This window comes from Cotesia typhae, unplaced genomic scaffold (genome assembly GCF_013202065.1).
Source record: "Cotesia typhae breed Kobodo isofemale line unplaced genomic scaffold, CoteBio_Ctyphae contig_5, whole genome shotgun sequence".
NCBI lineage: Eukaryota > Metazoa > Arthropoda > Insecta > Hymenoptera > Braconidae > Cotesia > Cotesia typhae.
Window position 1 is genome coordinate 6,967,654 of NW_027423757.1, and position 21,087 is coordinate 6,988,740.

Consider the following 21,087-nt stretch of genomic DNA (forward strand, 5'->3'; position numbering starts at 1 on the left):
TATCTTAAGTATATTAATTAAAATTAATGTTACTATTAATGATACTGAAATTAAATATCATCAGAAGAAATTTTGAAATTTTTTTTTTTCATGAATTTATATTTAAAATTTACTTTATCATCAATACATACACCCTCGACAATAGGTATTACTTTTCCCTACCTTCTACCTATATAACTTTTTATTCTATTCATCACATTTAATAATAAATAATAAAATTATTAAATAAATAATCAGTAAATACAATTTTTATAAATAAGTAAACACTACTATTAAAAATAATTAATTCTAACTATAATGTCGCCCAATATAGATAAGTAAGAAAAACAAATAATTACTTTAAATTGGAGTTCAGCGGTTAAAATTTATGTAATTAATAATATCATGAATTTTTAATGGTAAGAATACAATTATTTGTGATATATATTATTTTTGAATTAATAAAATTTTTTAATTTTTTCAGAAGCGACTTATTGAAGTTTGTAATTTTATTTTTATGTGTATAACCAATAAAACTCAAGTTCACTTGGGGGAAAATTAATTTATAACAAATCACGTGTCATTTGTTATAAATTCTCATCAAAACAAGTTTTTAAATAATCAAGTAATTTGATTTAAAAAATATTTGTGAATGATGTAAGTAAATATAAATTAATATATTTAATCTGTAAAAAAAAAAAAAAAATATTTATCCATTTAAAAATTTAATTATTTTTATAAAATATCTAGTGGCAGTCGAAAGATTTTATAAGATAAACATAAACAAAAAATGTTTTGATGAAAAAAAATAATAATGTCAAGAATGCAATTGGTCGGTATAACACGAAAAGCATTTATATTAAGTAAAAATATAATAATTAAAAATAACATACGATTGAATAGCACATCACCAAAATATAATGCCTTGGAGTGTCTAAATAATCGAGGGTTACTCCAAGTAACAGGTAAAGAAGCATCAAATTTTTTACAAGGATTGATTACAAATGATATGAAACATTTTGCTGATGGTACTACGAATATCTACGGATTATTTTTGAACACCAAAGGTAGAGTACTGTACGATACTTTAATCTACAAGGGGATTGATGATGACACTTATTTAATTGAATGCGATTCCAACGTACTCGATGCACTGAAAAAACATCTTGTCATGTTCAGAGTGCGTCGTAAAATAGATATACAGTCAATGATTGATAAAATGAAAGTTTGGGTCCTATTTGATGGTAATTTAAATTTACGTGATATTGAATCTAAAACGCAAAATAGTAACGTTACGTTAGAAGGTGAAATATTGCCTTGCGGATCATTGAATAGTAAGACAAGTAAATCAATTGACGATATTATTATGTTCAAGGATCCAAGAATATCTGCACTAGGTTATAGAATTTTAAGCAATGTAAATATTACTCAAGAAAAAATACGTCACCATTTAATACCCGGTATTTCGATAGACGAAAATTCACCGAATTATCAAGAAATTAGGTATAGATTAGGCATAGCTGAAGGTAGTATGGATTTACCACCTGGTAAAGCATTTCCTCTAGAAGCTAATGGTGATTATTTACATGGAATCAGCTTTCATAAAGGCTGTTATATCGGTCAGGAATTAACAGCTCGCACTCATCATACAGGTGTCGTGAGAAAACGGTTGATGTCTTTGATATTCGATGAAAGTATTGAAAAAAATTTTGAATATGATGAAAATATTATTGATAATAATGGAAAATCCGTTGGTAAATTTCGGGGTGTTGTAAATAAGTATGGCTTAGGATTGATGCGAATCACTGAATCAAGAAATGCGACTAGTTTGAGTATTTTAAATAAATCGTTAAAAATTAACAAACCGCACTGGTGGCCAATGGATAGCAATCAAAAAGATAAAATAAAGGTTGATGAAGAAAAATAATAAGACTTTAATTTTAAAATAATTGTGATTTAATAATTAACTTTTAGATCATAATAAACGAACAATCAGTACTTCTATGTATAAATGTTTAATTATAATAAAAAAATGAACGATAAAAAATAATTCTTTGACCTATTCTTTTTTTTTTCTTAATAATTAAATAAATAAATTTTATAATTTATTGTTCTTCAGGACAGATGCCGAACCTCCTTCATCATCACGCCTTACTCAGCTTGAAAGTGTCCCAGTGAATGATAAAAATGTCGAAACAAAACAAGATTTGGGTGGCATATTCAAGTGTGAATTTTGTTCGTTGATTGAAAAGTATAATTACAAGGGCCGCAAGCCACCTTTTGCACGAGATATATTGTATGAGGAAGATTGTTATGTAATGAAAGATCCATTTAGTTTGCCCAACAGAGGTGAAACATTAGTAATTGGTAGTGATTGTTCAATGTGTAATAAAACAGTATGTTTAGGATGCAGTATTTTTTATAGTAAAAGATTTTGTCAGAAATGTGCTACAAACAATGAAATATACTTGCCGCATCAATTACAAATTAAAAAAAAATTATCTACGAAACTTACAAATGAATGACCGATTTTTTCCAGTTAACTTTTCTTAAAATACTTGATTTTTTTTTTCTGAAGTTATTATAAAATGGTAAATAAATCACAATAAACTTATATACAGTTTACCAATGCTTTTAAATCTTATTTTAAATTGAGACGATATCCTTACATAAAATGAACGCGTTTTATTCACGATACAATAGTATGAAACGCAACGTTAAAACTCTAATAACTTAAAATTAAGATATAGGTTTTTTAGGCTTGGACATTAATTTTCCAGCCATGTTCTTCTTCTTCTTTTCAAATTTGTTAGCCTTCTTTCCCTTTTTCTTTGCATCGACTGTCTGGCCTTGGAATGACTCGTCGCTTTGAGCTGGTGATTTTTTAGCTGCTTCACTCGAGTTTTGCGGTTTCTTTTCCTTTTTCTTTCCTTGGAATTTTACAGTTTCATTTTCACCCTGAAAGAATAAATAATCATATTGCTTAGTACTTTTTTTTTTTTTTTTTTTTTTAACGACTACTGTAAAATATTTTCATTAGAATACTTACGGCATCATTTTTTTTGTTTTTTTTGGGAGAGCCTCCTTGATGTTTGCTGTTGTGGGGTCTCTTGTTTCCAAATTTGGGTTTGCTCTGATTTGGTTGTTGTTGTTGATAACGCTGTACACGCATTTCACGTTTACGGAATTCTGTACCATTAAGATTCAAAGCTAAGGTTGCTCCGTCTTCAGTTTTAAAGTTGATGTAAGCGATTCCTCTGCAACTACCAGTCATGCGATCCCTTACTGTTCTGACATCTTCTATTTTACCACACTTGAGGAACATTTCCCACAGCTCATTGTCTTCAGTATCTATAATTATAATTATAATATTAATGATTAAATAAAAAGCTTTAAAATTATTAAATCAAGTGGCTTAAATTTAAAAATTTCACTTACCAAAAGGCAAATTTCCCAAAAATATTGATTTTTTCGGGTCTCGTTTTTTTTCTTGGTTAACACGATCAACTCTAAGGTAGAATCCTTCAAGTTGTTTACCATTCATTGCCAAAGCTTTGACAACGGACTCCTCAGCCTTATATACAATAAATACACAGATGGATGTACACTTTTGATGGATCTTCCTTTTAATAGCCGCAGTTTTGTAGGACATTTTAGGAGATTCTGGAACAACACCTCTTATCCGAAGACTCTCGATGGGACCAAATTTACTGAATTCAGACTTGATACGTGCCTCCTTAATGTCCTTTGGGACATTACCGACATAAATGGATCGTTTGTCTACCTCAGCTTTTTCTTCGGGACTCAGAACTTTTTCCTCGGTTGACGCTGTAGAAATGGTTGAGTTATTACTCACAGCACTGGCATTCAGTGGTTCATCTTCTTCGTCGCTTTCGTTGATCTCTTCATCTTCAACATCGTTTTCATCGCCTTCGAAATCTTCGTCATCATCTTCGTCAACCAAACTGTTGCCAAGAAGAGCTTTCAATCCCGGACCATCGTTGTCACTCTCATCATCGTCGTCGTCGTCGTCGTCGTCATCATCATCATCATCATCATCGTCGTCTTCATCTCCATCTGTGTTTATTGAAGTGTTAGTGGACGCTGTACTTTGATCCATTTCTTCATCATCATCTTCATCATCGTCATCATCGTCATCATCGTCATCATCGTCCTCTTCTTCAGCTGACTCGTTTTTCTTGACAGACTTCAATCCCTTGAACATTTTCACTCCTTTCTTGACTTTGGATGATGCTTCCTCATCACTATCTGCTTCGAAATCATCATCATCGTCATCAGTATCATCAGCCAAGCTTTCTCCCAAAAGATTGACCTTTTCATCGTCAGATGACTCGTCATCATCATCGTCGTCGTCGTCGTCATCTTCCAATCCACTAAGATCTTCAGGAACAGCAACTCCTTCATTGATATCTTCGTCGGAATCTTCTTCTTCCTCTTCTTTATTTTTTTTCAATGCTTCGTTCTTTTTTTTCTGAGCTTGTTTTTTGTTGGAATTATTCGATGAGTTCTTGTTGTCAAGTTGCTTGTTATTTGATGAATTTTTTTTAGGTGAATTATTCATTGCTTTTTGAACATTAGGATTACCGTTTTTCTTATCGTGAACAAGTTGAACTTTTCCCTTAGGAGTTTGCTTGAATTTAGGTTGCTTATTTTTTTTAACCTGTCCTTCTTTAATTGCCTTAGCCGGCTGCACTTTACCCGCCTTTTGAGCGCCTTTAGGAATCGCCATGTTTTATTTACTATTTAATAAACGTAAACTGTAACAAAAGAATGTCTTGTTTCAACAATAATGCAACTAGTGAATTAAAATAATTACTACTCAATAATTAATAATTAACAATTAGTAATTGAATATTAATTTTAAACAAACTATATTTAATTAACTAGAGAAATATTGCTTGACCACGTGCAATAATTTATTAACGACGTAAAATTAAAATAATTTCTTAAATGATTGAATTAATAAAATAAATGATAATATAAATAATTGTATTAAATATTTAATAATGTTATAAATTAAATCCTTACCTTGTTAATTATAATAAAATAATCAATTGAAGTCGACCAACGTTGAACCCAGAACAATAACGACAAATGCTTAAGCCGCAAACTCGTTAGAATCAGTACGCCGGAAAATGTGTTGCGGCCATTATACATGATATTACTTGTGAAATTGTGGCGCTCTCTATAACTGATTATTTATAAGTAAAAGTTTAGTCTTAATTATCAGAATTATAATTTTATTTTAGAAAATAATGCTTGATAATAATTATTTTAAACTAAATCATTTCTGACAATTATTTATTCATTTTTAATAATTTAACCGGAAGTTACTCTTTTTTCAAGTAACAATTTTTAAGATTTCTCTGATTCAATATTATCAACAAACGGTAAGTTTTAATTTTTAACTTTTATTTTTTTTTCGTCGTTGTTATTATGGAGGGTAGAGGTACCTCTACCCTCCATAGTTGTTATACACTATGGAGACTATACATGACCATGGCTTATAGGCTCCGGAATGGCAGAAAAATGTTTTGATAATTTTTTTTTTTTTTTAATTTAAATTGACAGTTTTTAATTTTTGATGAAAATTAACTTAGCAGATAGTTGATAATTTAAAAAATTTTTGTAACAAATAAATTATGGCAAAAATAAATTTATAAAAAAAACTGGCATTTAGAAATTTTAAAAAACTACAAATGCAATTTTTTAAAAATAATTTTTTAGAGTAAATTTATTTGTTAAAAAAAATTAAAAAATTGTCGAGTAACAGCTAACTTTAATGTCATTAATTTTTGACTTCTTTAAAAAATTTTTTTAAAAAATCAATTACAATAAAAAAATGCTTTTAAAAATTTTCACTTGTAATTTTTATTAATTTTTACATGTGAAACTTTTTAATTAAATTTGTTTTATAATAATTTAATTGCTGTAAATATTTAAAAAAAATTTTTATATCTTTCAACTTCAGTGTCATTAAAAATTATATGTGTAATTTTGTAAAAATATTTTTATAAAAATTTCATCTCTTGCTCCACCCTAATAAGTACAATTTGAAATACCCATTAATAGTCATAATCACTAATCAGTATATATTATTTTAACAATTGTTTTATGAATATAATTGTACTTTATCCGGATCTAAGCATGCGAAAGATCAATCTTATCTCGTTCTACCAAGCGAGAAGACAAATATAATTAGAGAGTGAAGAGAGTAAGTAGATGTTGATCGACCATGTATTCGAGGCCATTTAAAATGTGAGCAATGTCCTTGTTCGTCAATCCTTTCATGTGAACGATTGAGAATGTATTAAGTATTGTTATAAACTTCCTCATAGTATTACTTTATTGCTTTTATATGTCACATTTTTTTAAAATAATCGATAAACCATTCTAACTCATTATTACACATTTGAAACGAAATCCTGTTACATTTTTCATCATTAAGAATTACACGAACATTGAATAACGTTCATTCACATTTAATAATAATTAATTACTTGGGAAGGGTTTTATATTGAAATTCTATATCAATATATCTCTGAAAAGGTCAAATTATAACTAAAAAAATTTTTCTCAGATTATAAATGTAAATTCAATTTTGTAAAATAAGTTTTTATTCAAAAAAAGTTAACAATTTTCAACTGAAAGTTTAGTTATACATATAAATGCTTGAATATCATACATTATAACTCTATACAGCTATTTTAGACACTCATGAATTGAAGTATGTCTTTTCACACTCGCCGATGCAAGCTGGACTATTCTAAAGAAAACATTCACCAACACAAGAATAAGCCTTGGTTTTCAGCTCTTAACTTTCATCGTCGCCTGGCTAAGTCCAAAAGACATGGAGTATAATACTCAGCATTCACCCGCTGTGAAAAATATTTTATTGTTGCAAAACAACAAGTCCCTTAATCTTTTTCTCACTTGTTGACTGTCAATTTTTGACAGCCGGTTTGTTTATTTGCTAATAAAATAACGTTCAGATTTACGAAAATAATTTATCGCATGTAAATAGACAAGACAAAAAAAAATTTTTTTTTTGTATTAATATATAACTAGGATCGCTATATTTAAAGTCCGATAATATCAGGTTAAACAAGGTGTTTGAACCTTTCGCCTCACGAGAAATAGACTTATTGATTTGGTTTATATATATGCTTTGTTACTTAACTCATCTGACGTTCAATAAATTCATTTATTAACTGTCTTGCTATTGCACTCTATGAGTATTTAATCAGAGGTAATGAATGTATAGCTTAATATGATGGAAAAAACATATTTTTTTTTTCTACTTCAAATTGACGTTTGAAAAATTTTAATCGTATAAAAAACTAAGCAAATAAGTATGCTTGGATTAAAATTTAATTTATTGCTCGATGATGTTGCTGGAAAATCCTTTGAATGATTTTTTTTATTCAAGCCGTAGCAATCCACTTCTTTTCCGGTCGCAATAACATCGCGCAAAAGGAGAATAAATTTTTCAAGGGGACAAACTTCAGAGCATCCTGGTATCGTTTGAGTCACAAATTGCTCTGTAACTCCGGTCCACAATTGTACCTAAATATATTGAATAAAAGAAGAATATAATCCAACTGAGCTTTTTACAAATAAAATAAATATATACTTACTCTGACGAAATAATTGTCAAGATCATCTGTAAGAGTCTCAAATATGATAGTGGATCCATATAATGGTAATATTGGATCATTAGTACCGAGCGCTCGTGCCACTGTCGCCACATTCACCTCATGAGCTGAATAAAAAAAAGCTTTTCTCTGCCGTGGTTGTAGTACTCTATCTTTCAATGCTTTCATTCCTTCCGTTATCTCGTGCAGTAAAATTCCTGAAAATACATAAAAAGGGAAAAGTAGATACAGATAGATTTATGGGTAGTAAAGCAAAGAAAATAAAAAAAACAATCGAGATTTTTGAGTATCATTAATCTAATAATTTTTTTTTTCATCTCACTTCGTACTAAACCTCGTAAACTAAAGTTAACGTAAACATATATGTATAAAATCTGATGAATACCTCCATTCAAGCGTTTTAATTTGTTTGTGTATGATCTGAGATTAAAATCCAATTCCGTGATTTCTTTCATCGGACTCGGGTAAACATTTTTCGCCCATTCTGGTAAAGTTAAATTTTGCGCAATCTGAAAATAATAAAAAGTTTTATTGAAACAGTTATTTATGTATTTTCATTAATTAAATATTTTATTAATTAGTGAATAAATACATTTACCTGTTCGTTAAATAAGTTATATAGATAATAAACATCAGAAGTTTTGACGACTTGTTTGCCAGTATACTCGGTTAAATATTTCATCACATCTTTATACTTGTTTATTATTTTTTTCGCCTGATCTTGTTTCAAAAACTTTTGGTACTCTTTTATATACCTTGACATTAACAATAATATATTACGTTAATTTTTATTCATTTGCTATAATGCTATTGATATTTCTAATAATAATTATTATTGTTATTTTTATTATTATCTCACTTTATGAATGGGATGAGATAATTTGTAATTTAACAAGTAAAGTCATAGTAAGCTCTTACTCGGGACAGTGATGGGGAAAAAGCAAACTATCTTGTTCGTTTGGCACAGAAACGGTGGTGACGGGGATCCAGGGCAAGTCCGGGTTCCAAATTTGTTGCCTAGTCGGAGGAAATAAGCCTGCAAGAACAAGTTCTAACGACATCTGAGTTCTAGGCACGTCTGTTGAGCGGGCAAAGATCAAGCTGGGATGGTAGTACGGGCCTAAGAAGTTCCCATATTTCTCTCGAAGTAATTTTCCAATTTTGTACTCTCTCATTTTTCCTTGCTAATTAAATAAACATTTGATATTGTTCTTCAAAATTGTGATTAGTTACAAACAAATAAATTTATCAGTTGAAAGTTTTTTGGTGTGATTAATGAACTTGTTAAGAAAGGGGTTGATAGGTAACACTTTTAATTAAATTCAAGAATAAATAAGACTTGTATGTGGTCAAATTCAAATAAATATTTTTATTTGATGAGCGTAATTTTTTTTATATTACTGGGATAGAAAAAGTATAGTTATTAAATTTAGTTTAGTTAACTGAAACAAAATAATTTCAAATCAAATTGGGTTAATAAATCTGAGAAATATCTGAGAATGCATATCTATCTGAATAATGTTTAATTACCATAGATTTATTTTTTGCATCGACGGCAAATCTTTGATTACGAGAAATATATATATTAATTAGAAAATTTTTATCATATTCTATTTATTTTTATCTCGCGGATTTTTAAAGAATGGTATTAAATACTATTAAAATTACAAGGCCGTTTACATTTGTTTTGTGCATTTTTTTTTCAATCGGGCTAAAAGCTTTTAAAGTAAAACATTTAGAACTTTTTAGTACACGACGGGAGATGACCCATCATTCATCAAAAATATATATTTCTACCGGATAAAAATTCAATTAAGTACTATATTAATTATTATACATTTAAAAAATCTGTGACAAGATTGACTCATTGCATAACGAACCGCATAGATATATACCAACATTTTTTTCGTTGTTTGGTGTATTCTGCTAGTTATGTCTGCTGTATTGGAATTATTATGACATATCACACATAGATGATGTCGATGACCAAGCTAACGGTATTTTATTCTTCGTAATATGATAGCTAGCTTAGAAACTACAAGAAAATAAATACATACGTCTAACTTTAATTGACTACTAAAATAACATAAAGTTCGACTTTGGATTTTGCCGATGTTAAGTAAAAAAGAAAAGCAGAGAATTAACATGTCAAATAATAAATTTAAATTAATACATAGAAAACAACTATCAAGAATCGCGAAGATGTAAGATATTCATTTAAAAATTATTATTATTATTCGAGAAAATGATATCTTAATTTCCCCGGCTTTTATCAATAAAAATTTAATCTCACTAATCCTGAGTTTATCTATTAATTATTATAATTTAAACGTTTAGCATTACAAAATGACGAACAATATAATATCATAGGATTATCATAGAGTTGTTGTGTAATAAAAAATAATTAAGATGTTATCATAACTAAGTTCAGCATTTTACAATGTTTATTCACACTTTTTCGAATATCTAGGTCAATGACTGTATGTAATAACTAATAGCATAAATACAAAACCTTTAATGTACAATCAATTTTTATTTTATTTTACCGGAAAACAACTGAACAAATAATGCATGCAATTAATAAAAAAATAAAAATATTTCAAATTAGTTTAATGTTTACTGAAAGTATAAAGAACATGAAATGAGGAATAATTGTAATGAATAAAGTTTAAATACCATCAAAGTTAAATTTCAAAATTTTATCAATTAAAATATTTAAACAACGAGAAATTTAAATTAGAGATGATTTTATTTAATTAATTAAACATGGTAGAGCTTTTGATATTTATTAAAAAGTATTATAAAAAACAATTTCATTTTTTATAAAAAAACTTTGTTGAATTTTTGTATCAAATTTCGACCAATTATTGTTTATTCTTCTTGAATTAAAGTGGTTTTTATTGCCGTTAGCATTATTATTTTTAAACTCGACAGTTTATCAAGTATCTCGAAGTACTTTTTTTTTTTTTCAACTCTCGATTTTTTCTACATTTTACCGCACTTTATTGTTTCTTTAACACGTTTTTTATGTCGGTAAGATTTTTTATTTGTAATTAAATTTGTTATGAAGTCTATAAAAAAAAATAATTAAATGTTTTGATGAAAAAATTTTATTTCATATTAAAAATAAATATTTTAATACAGAAAATCGACGCAAATGATAATTTAATTTTCAAAGTAAAAAAATAATAATAATAATAAAAATTAAATAAATTTTTCATCGGAATGAAGTATGTTTTCTTCTTGATTTCTTTTCTTTGAAATTTCGGAAACTTTTATTTTTAATCTCTTCATTAAAATCACGTAGAACGCAAAATAAAAAAAATTCCACTTTATCGCAAATCACAATACTTAAACTTTTTAAGCGGTACCAGAAAAAAGTGTTAAAAGTTCTTCACTAATTATTAAATCCATTGAAGAAAAATGAGAAAGTTTTGTGTACAGAAATAGGCAAGATTCATGATCATGAGTTAGGTAGATATGAAGATATTAATTAATTTATTTTCATTTGACTGAAGATCAGTCCGAAAGGATGCATTCCCTACACGGATTTCACACTAGTTGCTTACACAAGTGCATGCAATCAATTATTGATAATCAAGTTACTCACGTTTGTTAAGTCTCCACTATCCATGGGATAATATGAATGATTTCCGTGAGGGTCGTTGGGGTAAAATTGGAACTCTTTATGAGGTACTTTATCACCATGACGAAATAGCTAAAAAATATATGTACCGGTTTAATGCTTATTTTTTTCGCAATTGTATACTTGAAGCGCGATACTTTTTTTTTTTACAAATTACAATTAAAATCTTTTTCTTTTCATTGATTATTAAATTTATTCATACGTATTCATTTATTAAACATTTGTATTTAATTAATTAATTTATTTTTAATTACACCAGTTTTCTACTGTGACTTTATTTAAAAATTTGATCAAAGCTAATGGCAAATTAAAAAAATAATTACCACGTGCAAAAGTTTAATTTCTACTTCAGATTTTCCTATTTTAATGAGCCCTTGAATAATAAAAATTTTAAAAAGTACAATCCACCAAAGCGCCATAATTGAAAATTGATATTTCCTTCAATTTCAACTAGTAAAAATTTGAACTCAGATTAATAATAAAAATAATACTTCGATGGTTTATTTAACAAAAAAAAAAAAAAATGTAGTAAATACGTCGTTATATCACAACAGTTTAGAGCGATATGATATTATAAGTATATCCGACATAGTCAGTCCCGATGAGAAGGTAAATTCCGAGTGGGGGATCTCGATGAATAATACAGGTTTACACGAAAACAATCGCTTTCATTGGTTCTTTTTATAACTGATACAGATGGTGAAATACAGATTAACAATTATCAATTAGATAACAACCTTTATTAATATGTGTTATTACGTTGTATAATATGTAAAAAAGAAAAAATACATAAAAGTGGATAAATAATTATTAATTTATCATTCAATGGCATTTTTGTGTTATTATTTCTCTATGCCGCTCCAATAAGTTGAGCAGAAAAAAATCTAAGAGCAGTTATTCTTAACTTTAGGATTAAATCAAATTATTCTTCAAAGCTTGCTATTTAATTTTATTGGTAGGGATTCTTATTACATGAAAATTCAGTATATAAATCGTACAGAATAAAGTCAATCAACGAATTTGCATATGAGATGAATCTGATAAAGAAACTTAAAAAAACATTTTTGAAAATAAGCTTGTTTTTCGCTCTCTAGAGAGGACATCTATCTTCAACCTGTAAGTATTGATAAAAAAAAAAGTAAGATGAACTGGTATAACAATACATTCCTTTCAATTTTGAAAGCCGACTAGTTGACTGCATTAAATATTTTTTGATTATTTTTAACAAAAAACTTGAGAAAACTTGTGGGATTCATCAAGCGCAATATTGCTCCATTTCGTTATTTCATTTTTTTCTTCGTAATTTCAATTATTAAGAGTGTACATTTTATATTTATATTAATTTTTCTTGTTAAAATACCAGACTACGCACAAAATTGAGTTAAATCTAAAGCTTTTCGAATGAAAGATTTTATTGTAATTTAAAAATTTGCATTGTAAAGAATTGTTATATTTCACGTAATTTTTTTCTAAGCTATTTTAAGTTTATAATATAAATTTTATATGAATTTTAATGAATTCAAAAATTTGAAATGGCTTTGAGATTTTTCATTTAACACAAATAATAATATCGTGTTCATAGTTTTTTTTCTCAAATATTATATGAAAAAAAAAAAAAGGAATTTTTCACGGTAATATTGCCTGCTTGTTTAAACACTCTTTTCTTTTACATTTTGTAGATTATTTACAGTGTAATTTTTATTTTATCGAAGAGAAACTGTACACGTTTCGAAATATCATGATTATTTTACATAATTGAATACGTTTTTACGGAATCGATAACTCGAAGCGAGTCATTCTGAGAAGATTTAAATGTTACTGAAGAACTCCAACATAGAAGAGTAATCCAGGCGTAAATACTTGTCTTCCTTATAAAGTTCATTAAAAAGACGTCATTCTGTGTAAAAACTCAGACGATACGCTGTCAATTGGATCTTTTAACGTTTTAAAGTTAATTATGTGTAAAGAGATATTTATTTTTTCTTAGCTTAATTATTTTTAAGATGTCCGTTACATCACTGAAAAGTAATGGAGACACATAAAAAATGATTGAAATTGAATGTATATTCTTTTTTGAATCCAGCAACTTATTTTTTTCATGAAAATTATGAGGAGTATAAATTTATCGATAGAAAATATCCTAGAAGAAAAAATCAAACTTGCTATTATTTATTAATCATTAACTTTGATGACGGATATAATACAAATGAAGTATGAAGAAAAACATATAAAATAAATATTGAAAAAAATTAATTCATGGCTGATACTATTTGCAGCTTTGATAGAAAACAGTGAAGCTTTATTTATTTACAGCTCAATTAATTAACAGAAAAGAGTGAAACTATTTTAATATGTAACAAAATACAAAATAAAAACCTTATGAGTAAGGTATTTTTGACTTTCTTAATTTTGAAAATTTTACCAAATTATAAATCACAATTGATCTTATAAATTAATAAAAAGGTAATAACAGTTAATAAATTATTCAAACTATACTCATACACAAAGAGACTATGGTAATCCTCACAATGTAGCATGCTAATCATTGCCGTGTACATGATAATCAGATCTATTTTTAACGTAGTTTCTCCATCGCAAATAGTGATACTACCTTTTCTCTTACATGCTATTGGTTATTCTCTTTTACTCATTTGTGATTAAAATTTTTTCAAAGATTTTAGTAGCTGGCAGAAATTTTGAATTAAGAAATTTATTTTGAGAGTAAATTTGATGAAATTTTATAAAAAAATTTGGAAAACGGTCACCCGGCAGGCTATCTCAGGAACTTCTCGCTATGTACAAGTCCAAAACACTCGAGAAATTATCTATCCCGAACTTTTGAGCCCTTATAGCTCAAGAAATTAACTTTTCTACTTTTTCGAGCCCGAAAATCTAATGGTTGTCGAAAACATACTATCAACTATTATATTAAAAATAATAATTATTAAATGTATTCTTTAAATTGATAGCATAAATCCATTATTTTAATTAGATAATTCTATAAATAAATATTATTTTCATTATCATCCATAATTCTTAATTATAACATGTATATCAGGAATGTATGTACATCAGGATCCTATCTAGTCCACATTCCTGATATACATATTATAATCCATAAATAAATTTGTTGCATTAGAAAAACTTCTAAGGCAATAAGTTTGAAATTATTATTGACGATTCAGTGCAATTAATTCATCAGTAATCGATTGTTAAAGTGTTGTTCACTTTTTACGAGTTTATAATTCAGTAATAAATCATCGCTTCAAGCTCACTGGATTCTCGCAAACTAAAAAGAAATAAATCGAACAGCTTGTGACGTTTAAATCGACAAAAAAATCCGAATGTTTTTTTTTTTTTTTTTTTTATTGTAACGTTAACTTTTTCTTCATGAAAATGTTATCGATAGAATAGAATAATTTAGAAAGAAAAAAAATTTTTTTTTCAATCGTACAATTAAAAATTAAAACTTTATTTTCTTGACATTATACAATTAAAAATGTTTTGATCATTCAAATTCTCAGTATTTTACAGTTAAAAACATATGGAGCTGCAATTCTATGAAATTACCAAAAATAAATATTTTGGCATGGTTTATAGAGTATTTTAGTTTTTGGAGTTTCAGTGCATGGTATTCCCCTATAATTCTATCATTTTTTTCTTCCATTGATATACTCGTTGGGTGTTAATCGTAATGAATAAGTCACCAATCCATAATTTATTTTCTGTCTGGTTATCGCATTCAGTGTAAAAATAATTACGCATGCAATAAGTAGAATCGTGATTTTTCTGAATGAGAAAATAATTTAATTAGATATTATAGTACAAAATAAATGTAAAGTCCCTCTTCTATTCAACAATGCGTCATATTTATCCGGTGACTCGTTAAAATCCGTAACATGCAGCTTATTTAAAAATAAAAAAAATTAACATTTTCGAATGATTATATAAAATCTCTTTACATACTATGAGAGATTATATCTGTTCGAGAAGATATGAATAATGTATTTTCCATGGTTTATCTACAATTTAGTTCTGTGTTATATTTCATTACCTCTTTAAATGTTATTTGTATGATTATGTATTCGATGCGCATGTATTACTCAACTTAAAATCATTTTGCACTTTAAAACTTCAAAATAATGTTAGAATTCTCATAAATAGGTATAAATTTATTTTAAAAAAAAATTGCAACCTTTCGAATTATTTACTTTCAATTAATATCAAATCATGTTCCGGCAGACTCAGATGCAGTACCTCCAAATGAACAAATGACCTCATTAAAAGAGTACATATTGTTCTCGATAAATTAATTGCTTTTCCAAGAGACTGTTGAGTGACCTGTGTAACACAAGCATTATTAAGTTTATTAATATCCAATTTATAAAATAACAAAGAAATTTTTTATCCGATTTTTTGTCCGATAATTGGCTCCATAAGTTTTTGACCTTTTCGAAATTGTTAAAATAAAATTAAAAAAAAAATTACCATTTAAAATGTCTAATAAATAAATGAAATAATGAGATTGTTATTTTAAATTTAAAGTGATTGTCTTGAGGATCCTGTGAGAATAACATAATATTTACGTAAGGATAAATATATTCATATATACGTAACTAAATTATTCTAGCATGATTGAACGAAAAATGAATTTTATTCATCAAAAATTGTTTTGTTATTTTTTAAAATTTCGAAAAAAATGTTGTTTAAGACGTTATTGCTTGTTACTATTAAATTGTAAGTAGTTGATGTCAATAGTGTGTATTTCTAAAAAAAAATTCTCTAGAAAATAATTTTTATTTGAAAAATTCATTGAAAATTTTCATTTATAAAAAAATGTGTCATAAAAATCTTTTTACATATAGATTTTTAAAATTTAACATGCAATTAAGGGTTTTCTTCTTTTTCAGACGATAACCATTAACGGAAAAAAACAGTTTTTTTCTTTTTATAGAAGTAAAGATGACATAGTATTAAAAATTCTATTTAAAACGAATTTTTTTCGGGAAGCTTTTTAAGCTCTAGCTCAAAACAGTTTTTCTAAAAAATTTAGATTGAAACGTATTAATTGAATTTTGCAAAGAAGAGGGTCATCGTTAAAAGCAATACTGCTCGTATGTTTTAATCTTGCTAAATCGATTAAAATAATATCAAGAATTATAGCTACAACCGAATTTCAATGAATTTTTTTTATAAGCTATGCATTTAATGGTTTAAAAAAAAAAATGTTAAATTATCACCAGATTCATGTATTTTATTTGATCACTACTCTTAATGATTAGAATTTAAAAATTTTAAATATTTATTGAAAAAAAATATTAATGAAAAGATTGTATAAGTATGGCATTAGAATTGTTGTTTATGATTTAATTAAAAACTATCTGTCAAATAGATTACAAGATGTAAGAATTACTAAAATAAAAAGTAGAAAAAGAAAAGTAAAAATTGGTGTTCCGCAGGGAACAATTCTAGGCCTACTTTTATTCATTCTTTACGTAAATGATATTGTTAAAATTCTACCTGCCTACTTGTAAGCTCCTTATGCAGATGAAAGTTGTAAAGTGTGTTGTTAAATCCTAGCCTGAAGCTCACCATAAAATTAATGGTTCCTTGCAAATAAAAAAAGTGAAAATGGTAATGTGATAACTATTTGTCAGTAAATATAGATAAAATTACATTTATGAAGTTTAACTGCTATAGAGGAAGTATTCCTACTAACTTCGAGTCATCGATTTACCGGGCTCTGTTCCTAAGATGTCACAAACAGGTTCGTTTTTTTTTTTTTTTTTTTGTTAGGACTTAATGGAAAATTGAGACACAGCAAAAATATCTCAGAGAAGGAGCATTGTACAATCAAAAAGTTAAACAAGTGAGCAGTTGTAAATACCTAGATATAATAAAGTTTGATTGTCATATGAGATGCGACCAGCATGTAACAGAACTTTTAAATGAAACTAAATTTTTTCTATTTATTTTTTATAAATTAAAGTGGGTTGTAATCAAAAAATCTTTAAAAATTATCTACTGTACACTTTTCGAGAGCATAGTTGACTATGGTATGATTCCGCGGGATGAAAGTAATAAAATGTTTTTGAAAAAATTAACCAGCATACAAAATAAACTAATTAGTGTGATAACTAGACAAAAAAAAACGCGCAACTTAAGTCAGTACTAAAGACACTTTTATCATTAAATCTTTACGTTTATGCCACAAAAATCCGGTGATTTAATATGCATTTGGTTATTCTCGTATATAAATATATAAATAAATAAAAATATGCATAAAATATTGTAGGAACCTTGATGGTAAAATTTATTTTTTTTTATTTTTTACAGTATAATCACATGAACACACCGATTGGTATAGATGAAAAAATATTTTTTTTATCATGCCCGAGGGCTATGGAGGCGTAAAATTAGTTTTGGCCATTTACGACGTCTATAACGTGATGTACTCAATAATGTATTATTTGAGCCGCTGAAGCAGTAAGCAGCGAAAAGTTCCAGAGCCAACTCACGCAGGGTCAACTACTTTTTTATAGTTTTTTTATGATGAAATGTGAAAAAAAAATTGACCTAAGTTATTGAGTATTAATGTTTTTGAATTTGAATTTTATATTCTGTACGAGCATTTTTTTGTACATTACTTGGCTGATAAGTTTCTTTTATTAAGTATATTTTCAAATAACCGTTTTTTCAATATAGCGGCTTTACTTTAGAGAGCTTGTCACTTCATTTTTTCCATCTTTTATATCTAAAAATAAATATTTCATACCCATATCATTTTGTATTAAGTTCTACAGTTTTATTTGTCTTTTCGAAGGTGGAGTGGTGTGCCGATACAGTAAATTCATATTTAATAATATTTATACATTAGCAGTTAATAAAATGCAAAATAGAATCTAAGGACGTTTATTAAACATATTTAATCTTATTATTTAATATAAATTCATATATCTTTGATATGTGTACACACACATTTGTTCAAGGTTTCTAAGATTGAAAATGATTAAATTATCTATTTGAAATTAGATAATTATATCTATCTGGTGAAATACTAATGATATTAATTATGAATTCAATATTTTATTTACATAATTAGTTTAATTGCTTTACATACTTATCTCAATTCCGCAAGCAATAAATTTAAATTATAATTATAAGCAATTTATAAATAAATGTATAATTGTACTGTTTTTGTTAATTATAAAGGAGTTAAGGATATTAATAAGCAATTCTCTTTTATATTCAATGTTTATTCATGATCGTTAAGTATAAGAGTTTGAATCAGAAAAAGTCCATATTTGACAATAAATACGTTTAATTCAATATTTAAGGTGTAATTAGGGGTGCATGCTGGCAACAAGAAGAATTGTAATAATAATTTTCGAGATATTGAAAAAAAAAACTTGGATAATCTAAGAAAGTAATTAAATTTTAAATTTCGCAAGACTTTAAAAAAATTTTTGTACCTAAATAAAGTGCATTTATAATATATTTTGATTAGTGCGCTGTAATTGTAAATGAAATAATTTGAATCGTATCTTTCTTGCTGACATGTTCTCCGATTTCCATTAAGAAGTCTTTTATCACTCGAACCAAATCATAATACTCTCGCTTTTTATTTTATTCCCTATTCTAATGGTTGTTATACGTCAAATTGATACGGTAACTGAACTCTTGAAGCTGTCTACGAGCAGTAGTATACATAGTTAACTGTCGCCTATGTGGAGTTGTGATTCACAATGGGAGACACAGTAGTGGTTATCACAATAGACATTTCCTTTAGAGCATTGCACTCTAAGCATCTGACAAACAAGTAAGCAAGTGACGTACAATAGAAACCACGGTGATAAATAAAAAAAAAAAAAGGTAAAAGAGAAAGAGATAAAGATGAGGTGGCTAAAATCTGATAGAAAATGAAATTGAATAAATGTATCGGCAGGTGTCGGATAAAATGATTCTAGAAATTCTACCGCTCAACGAGAGTATCGGATTGTATCGAAAGTATACACTTTAATTAAAGTTTAAGTGGAATTAAGCGAGGTTTCAAGTGTATATTATACATTTTTATCGATATTTTATGTCTGTTATTATTGAAGTGATAGAAATTTTTTAGCTATTTCAGGTCACGTACCATCGAGAGTATTGAGGACCGTCTTATATCGTATAAAGAAGACAATATTCAATAAAAAAGCATGTGTTGCGATGTCCAAAGTGTACATAAACGTGCTTATATTTAACCCAGTTTGACATCTAATGTCTAATTTTTTATTTTCCTTCCGTTCACTTTCTGTTGAGGATTTATAAACGATAAAAAACATTGTAGATTGTGCTTTTATATTGGTTTCGCGTCCATTTAACGACTTTTTAATGTTTTGAGAATTCAATTTTCTAAGACATACAGCAAATACTTTTTATTATGATTTCTACTGTTCATCTCAACCGTGACATATTTTTTGTACATTATTATTGTGTTTTAATTTTAAACTCAAAATACTTAAACTGTATTCATAATCAAAGAATGCAGAATAAACTCTATTGAGAAATAAAATACATTGTACCGGCACACAAAAAGAAAAAAAGTTGTTTGTGCTAAGCCAAGAAAATTTCTTCTTGCTCCAAAATAACTTCGGTCTTCCTTACAATTTTCTTGGTTCAAAAAAAATTTTTTTTCTGTGTAGGTATCAAATCAATCAAAAATTTTGTAAATTTTGACGTGAATGATAACTAACATGTTGTACAATTAATGTGTATTGGTATTCAATATCATAGATTTCATCGTAATTGTCTTAACAATAATTAGTGTACAAGTATTGATAATATACTATACACTTTGACATGAATAATTTCAAGATGACATTTATCAAACAATAACTATGTAGTTTTTGGTCAATTAACTTGATCGAGTTGTCGATCTTGACAATGTCAGGTGTTGCTTATTTGCAAAAAAGTAGGCGCCCATTTAACCATTCTGCAGAATGATATCAATTTTGTTTTATTCAACTCTGTCAACCGCAAACTTTTGTTTGATTAAAATAATTTAGGGTGTCTATAGATTTGCAAATGCGAGATTAATCGTCAATAGCAATTGTATAACTTGGATTTAAAACAACCAGAGTGAAGTTAAATCTGTAAAAGAGAATGGCAATATTCAACATTAAATTCGTTTGAAGTTTGTACATTGTTTACAGTGAATTGACTTTTATGTGAAAACAAAAATGATTGGAAATAAAAAAAGCTATTAGTTTTGGTCTTTTGATCACTAAAATTGTATTTTTTGTATTTGGTTAACCTTTGATGTCGACCCGGCCTCGACACTCGAGCTTCACGTGTAATGTAATACGTTTAACATTGAACTTTTGGTAAAATAGTGAACAAATCAGGACTTGAAAAATAATGCGCAAACCCCACGTGAGGGAAAACTCGACCTTGGCCGATTATATTCCCCTACTGACCTAACTTACTAGTTAGGCTCTATCGACTTTTAGAAAGCTTGCCAGGATTATGGATATATTTCATTCTATTCTCATATTTCACCTTCGTTAATGACGTAATTATATTTAATAGAGATAAACAAACATTCATTAATAGTAACTAAATTAATTGCTAATTCAATATTTACGTTCGATAAAGAGATTAAAGGATTAATTTTATTTCTAATTTATTTTCTGTGAGATTTCTTTATTAGAGATGATATAATGCCTGTAAGGCTTCTTGTCATCCATCACTTCAATCAATTTAAGATATACCCCTCCGGATATTATTATAACTAACTTTATATTA

At 27.4% G+C, this 21,087-nt stretch overlaps 3 protein-coding genes across 3 annotated transcripts; 1 reads left to right on the forward strand and 2 right to left on the reverse strand.

Moving 5' to 3' along the window:
- Nucleotides 1-164: 164 nt before the first annotated feature.
- LOC141530511 (putative transferase CAF17 homolog, mitochondrial) lies at nucleotides 165-2,241 on the forward strand. Its single transcript, XM_074247655.1, has 3 exons — nucleotides 165-398; nucleotides 464-636; nucleotides 730-2,241. Exon 3 carries the CDS (start codon nucleotides 794-796, stop codon nucleotides 1,904-1,906), a length of 1,113 nt encoding a protein of 370 aa, XP_074103756.1. The 5' UTR covers nucleotides 165-398; nucleotides 464-636; nucleotides 730-793; the 3' UTR covers nucleotides 1,907-2,241.
- A 349-nt stretch (nucleotides 2,242-2,590) lies between these two features.
- LOC141530510 (uncharacterized) lies at nucleotides 2,591-5,165 on the reverse strand. Its single transcript, XM_074247654.1, has 4 exons — nucleotides 5,029-5,165; nucleotides 3,418-4,757; nucleotides 3,029-3,330; nucleotides 2,591-2,937 (listed from the first exon to the last, which is right to left on the reverse strand). The coding sequence occupies exons 2-4, from the start codon at nucleotides 4,727-4,729 to the stop codon at nucleotides 2,719-2,721; spliced, it is 1,833 nt and encodes a 610-aa protein (XP_074103755.1). The 5' UTR covers nucleotides 4,730-4,757; nucleotides 5,029-5,165; the 3' UTR covers nucleotides 2,591-2,718.
- Nucleotides 5,166-6,594: 1,429 nt separating this feature from the next.
- Nucleotides 6,595-11,829, reverse strand: LOC141530538 (venom acid phosphatase Acph-1). Its single transcript, XM_074247705.1, has 7 exons — nucleotides 11,625-11,829; nucleotides 11,266-11,373; nucleotides 8,574-8,839; nucleotides 8,254-8,410; nucleotides 8,041-8,164; nucleotides 7,638-7,852; nucleotides 6,595-7,566 (listed from the first exon to the last, which is right to left on the reverse strand). The coding sequence occupies exons 1-7, from the start codon at nucleotides 11,718-11,720 to the stop codon at nucleotides 7,303-7,305; spliced, it is 1,230 nt and encodes a 409-aa protein (XP_074103806.1). The 5' UTR covers nucleotides 11,721-11,829; the 3' UTR covers nucleotides 6,595-7,302.
- Nucleotides 11,830-21,087: the final 9,258 nt, after the last annotated feature.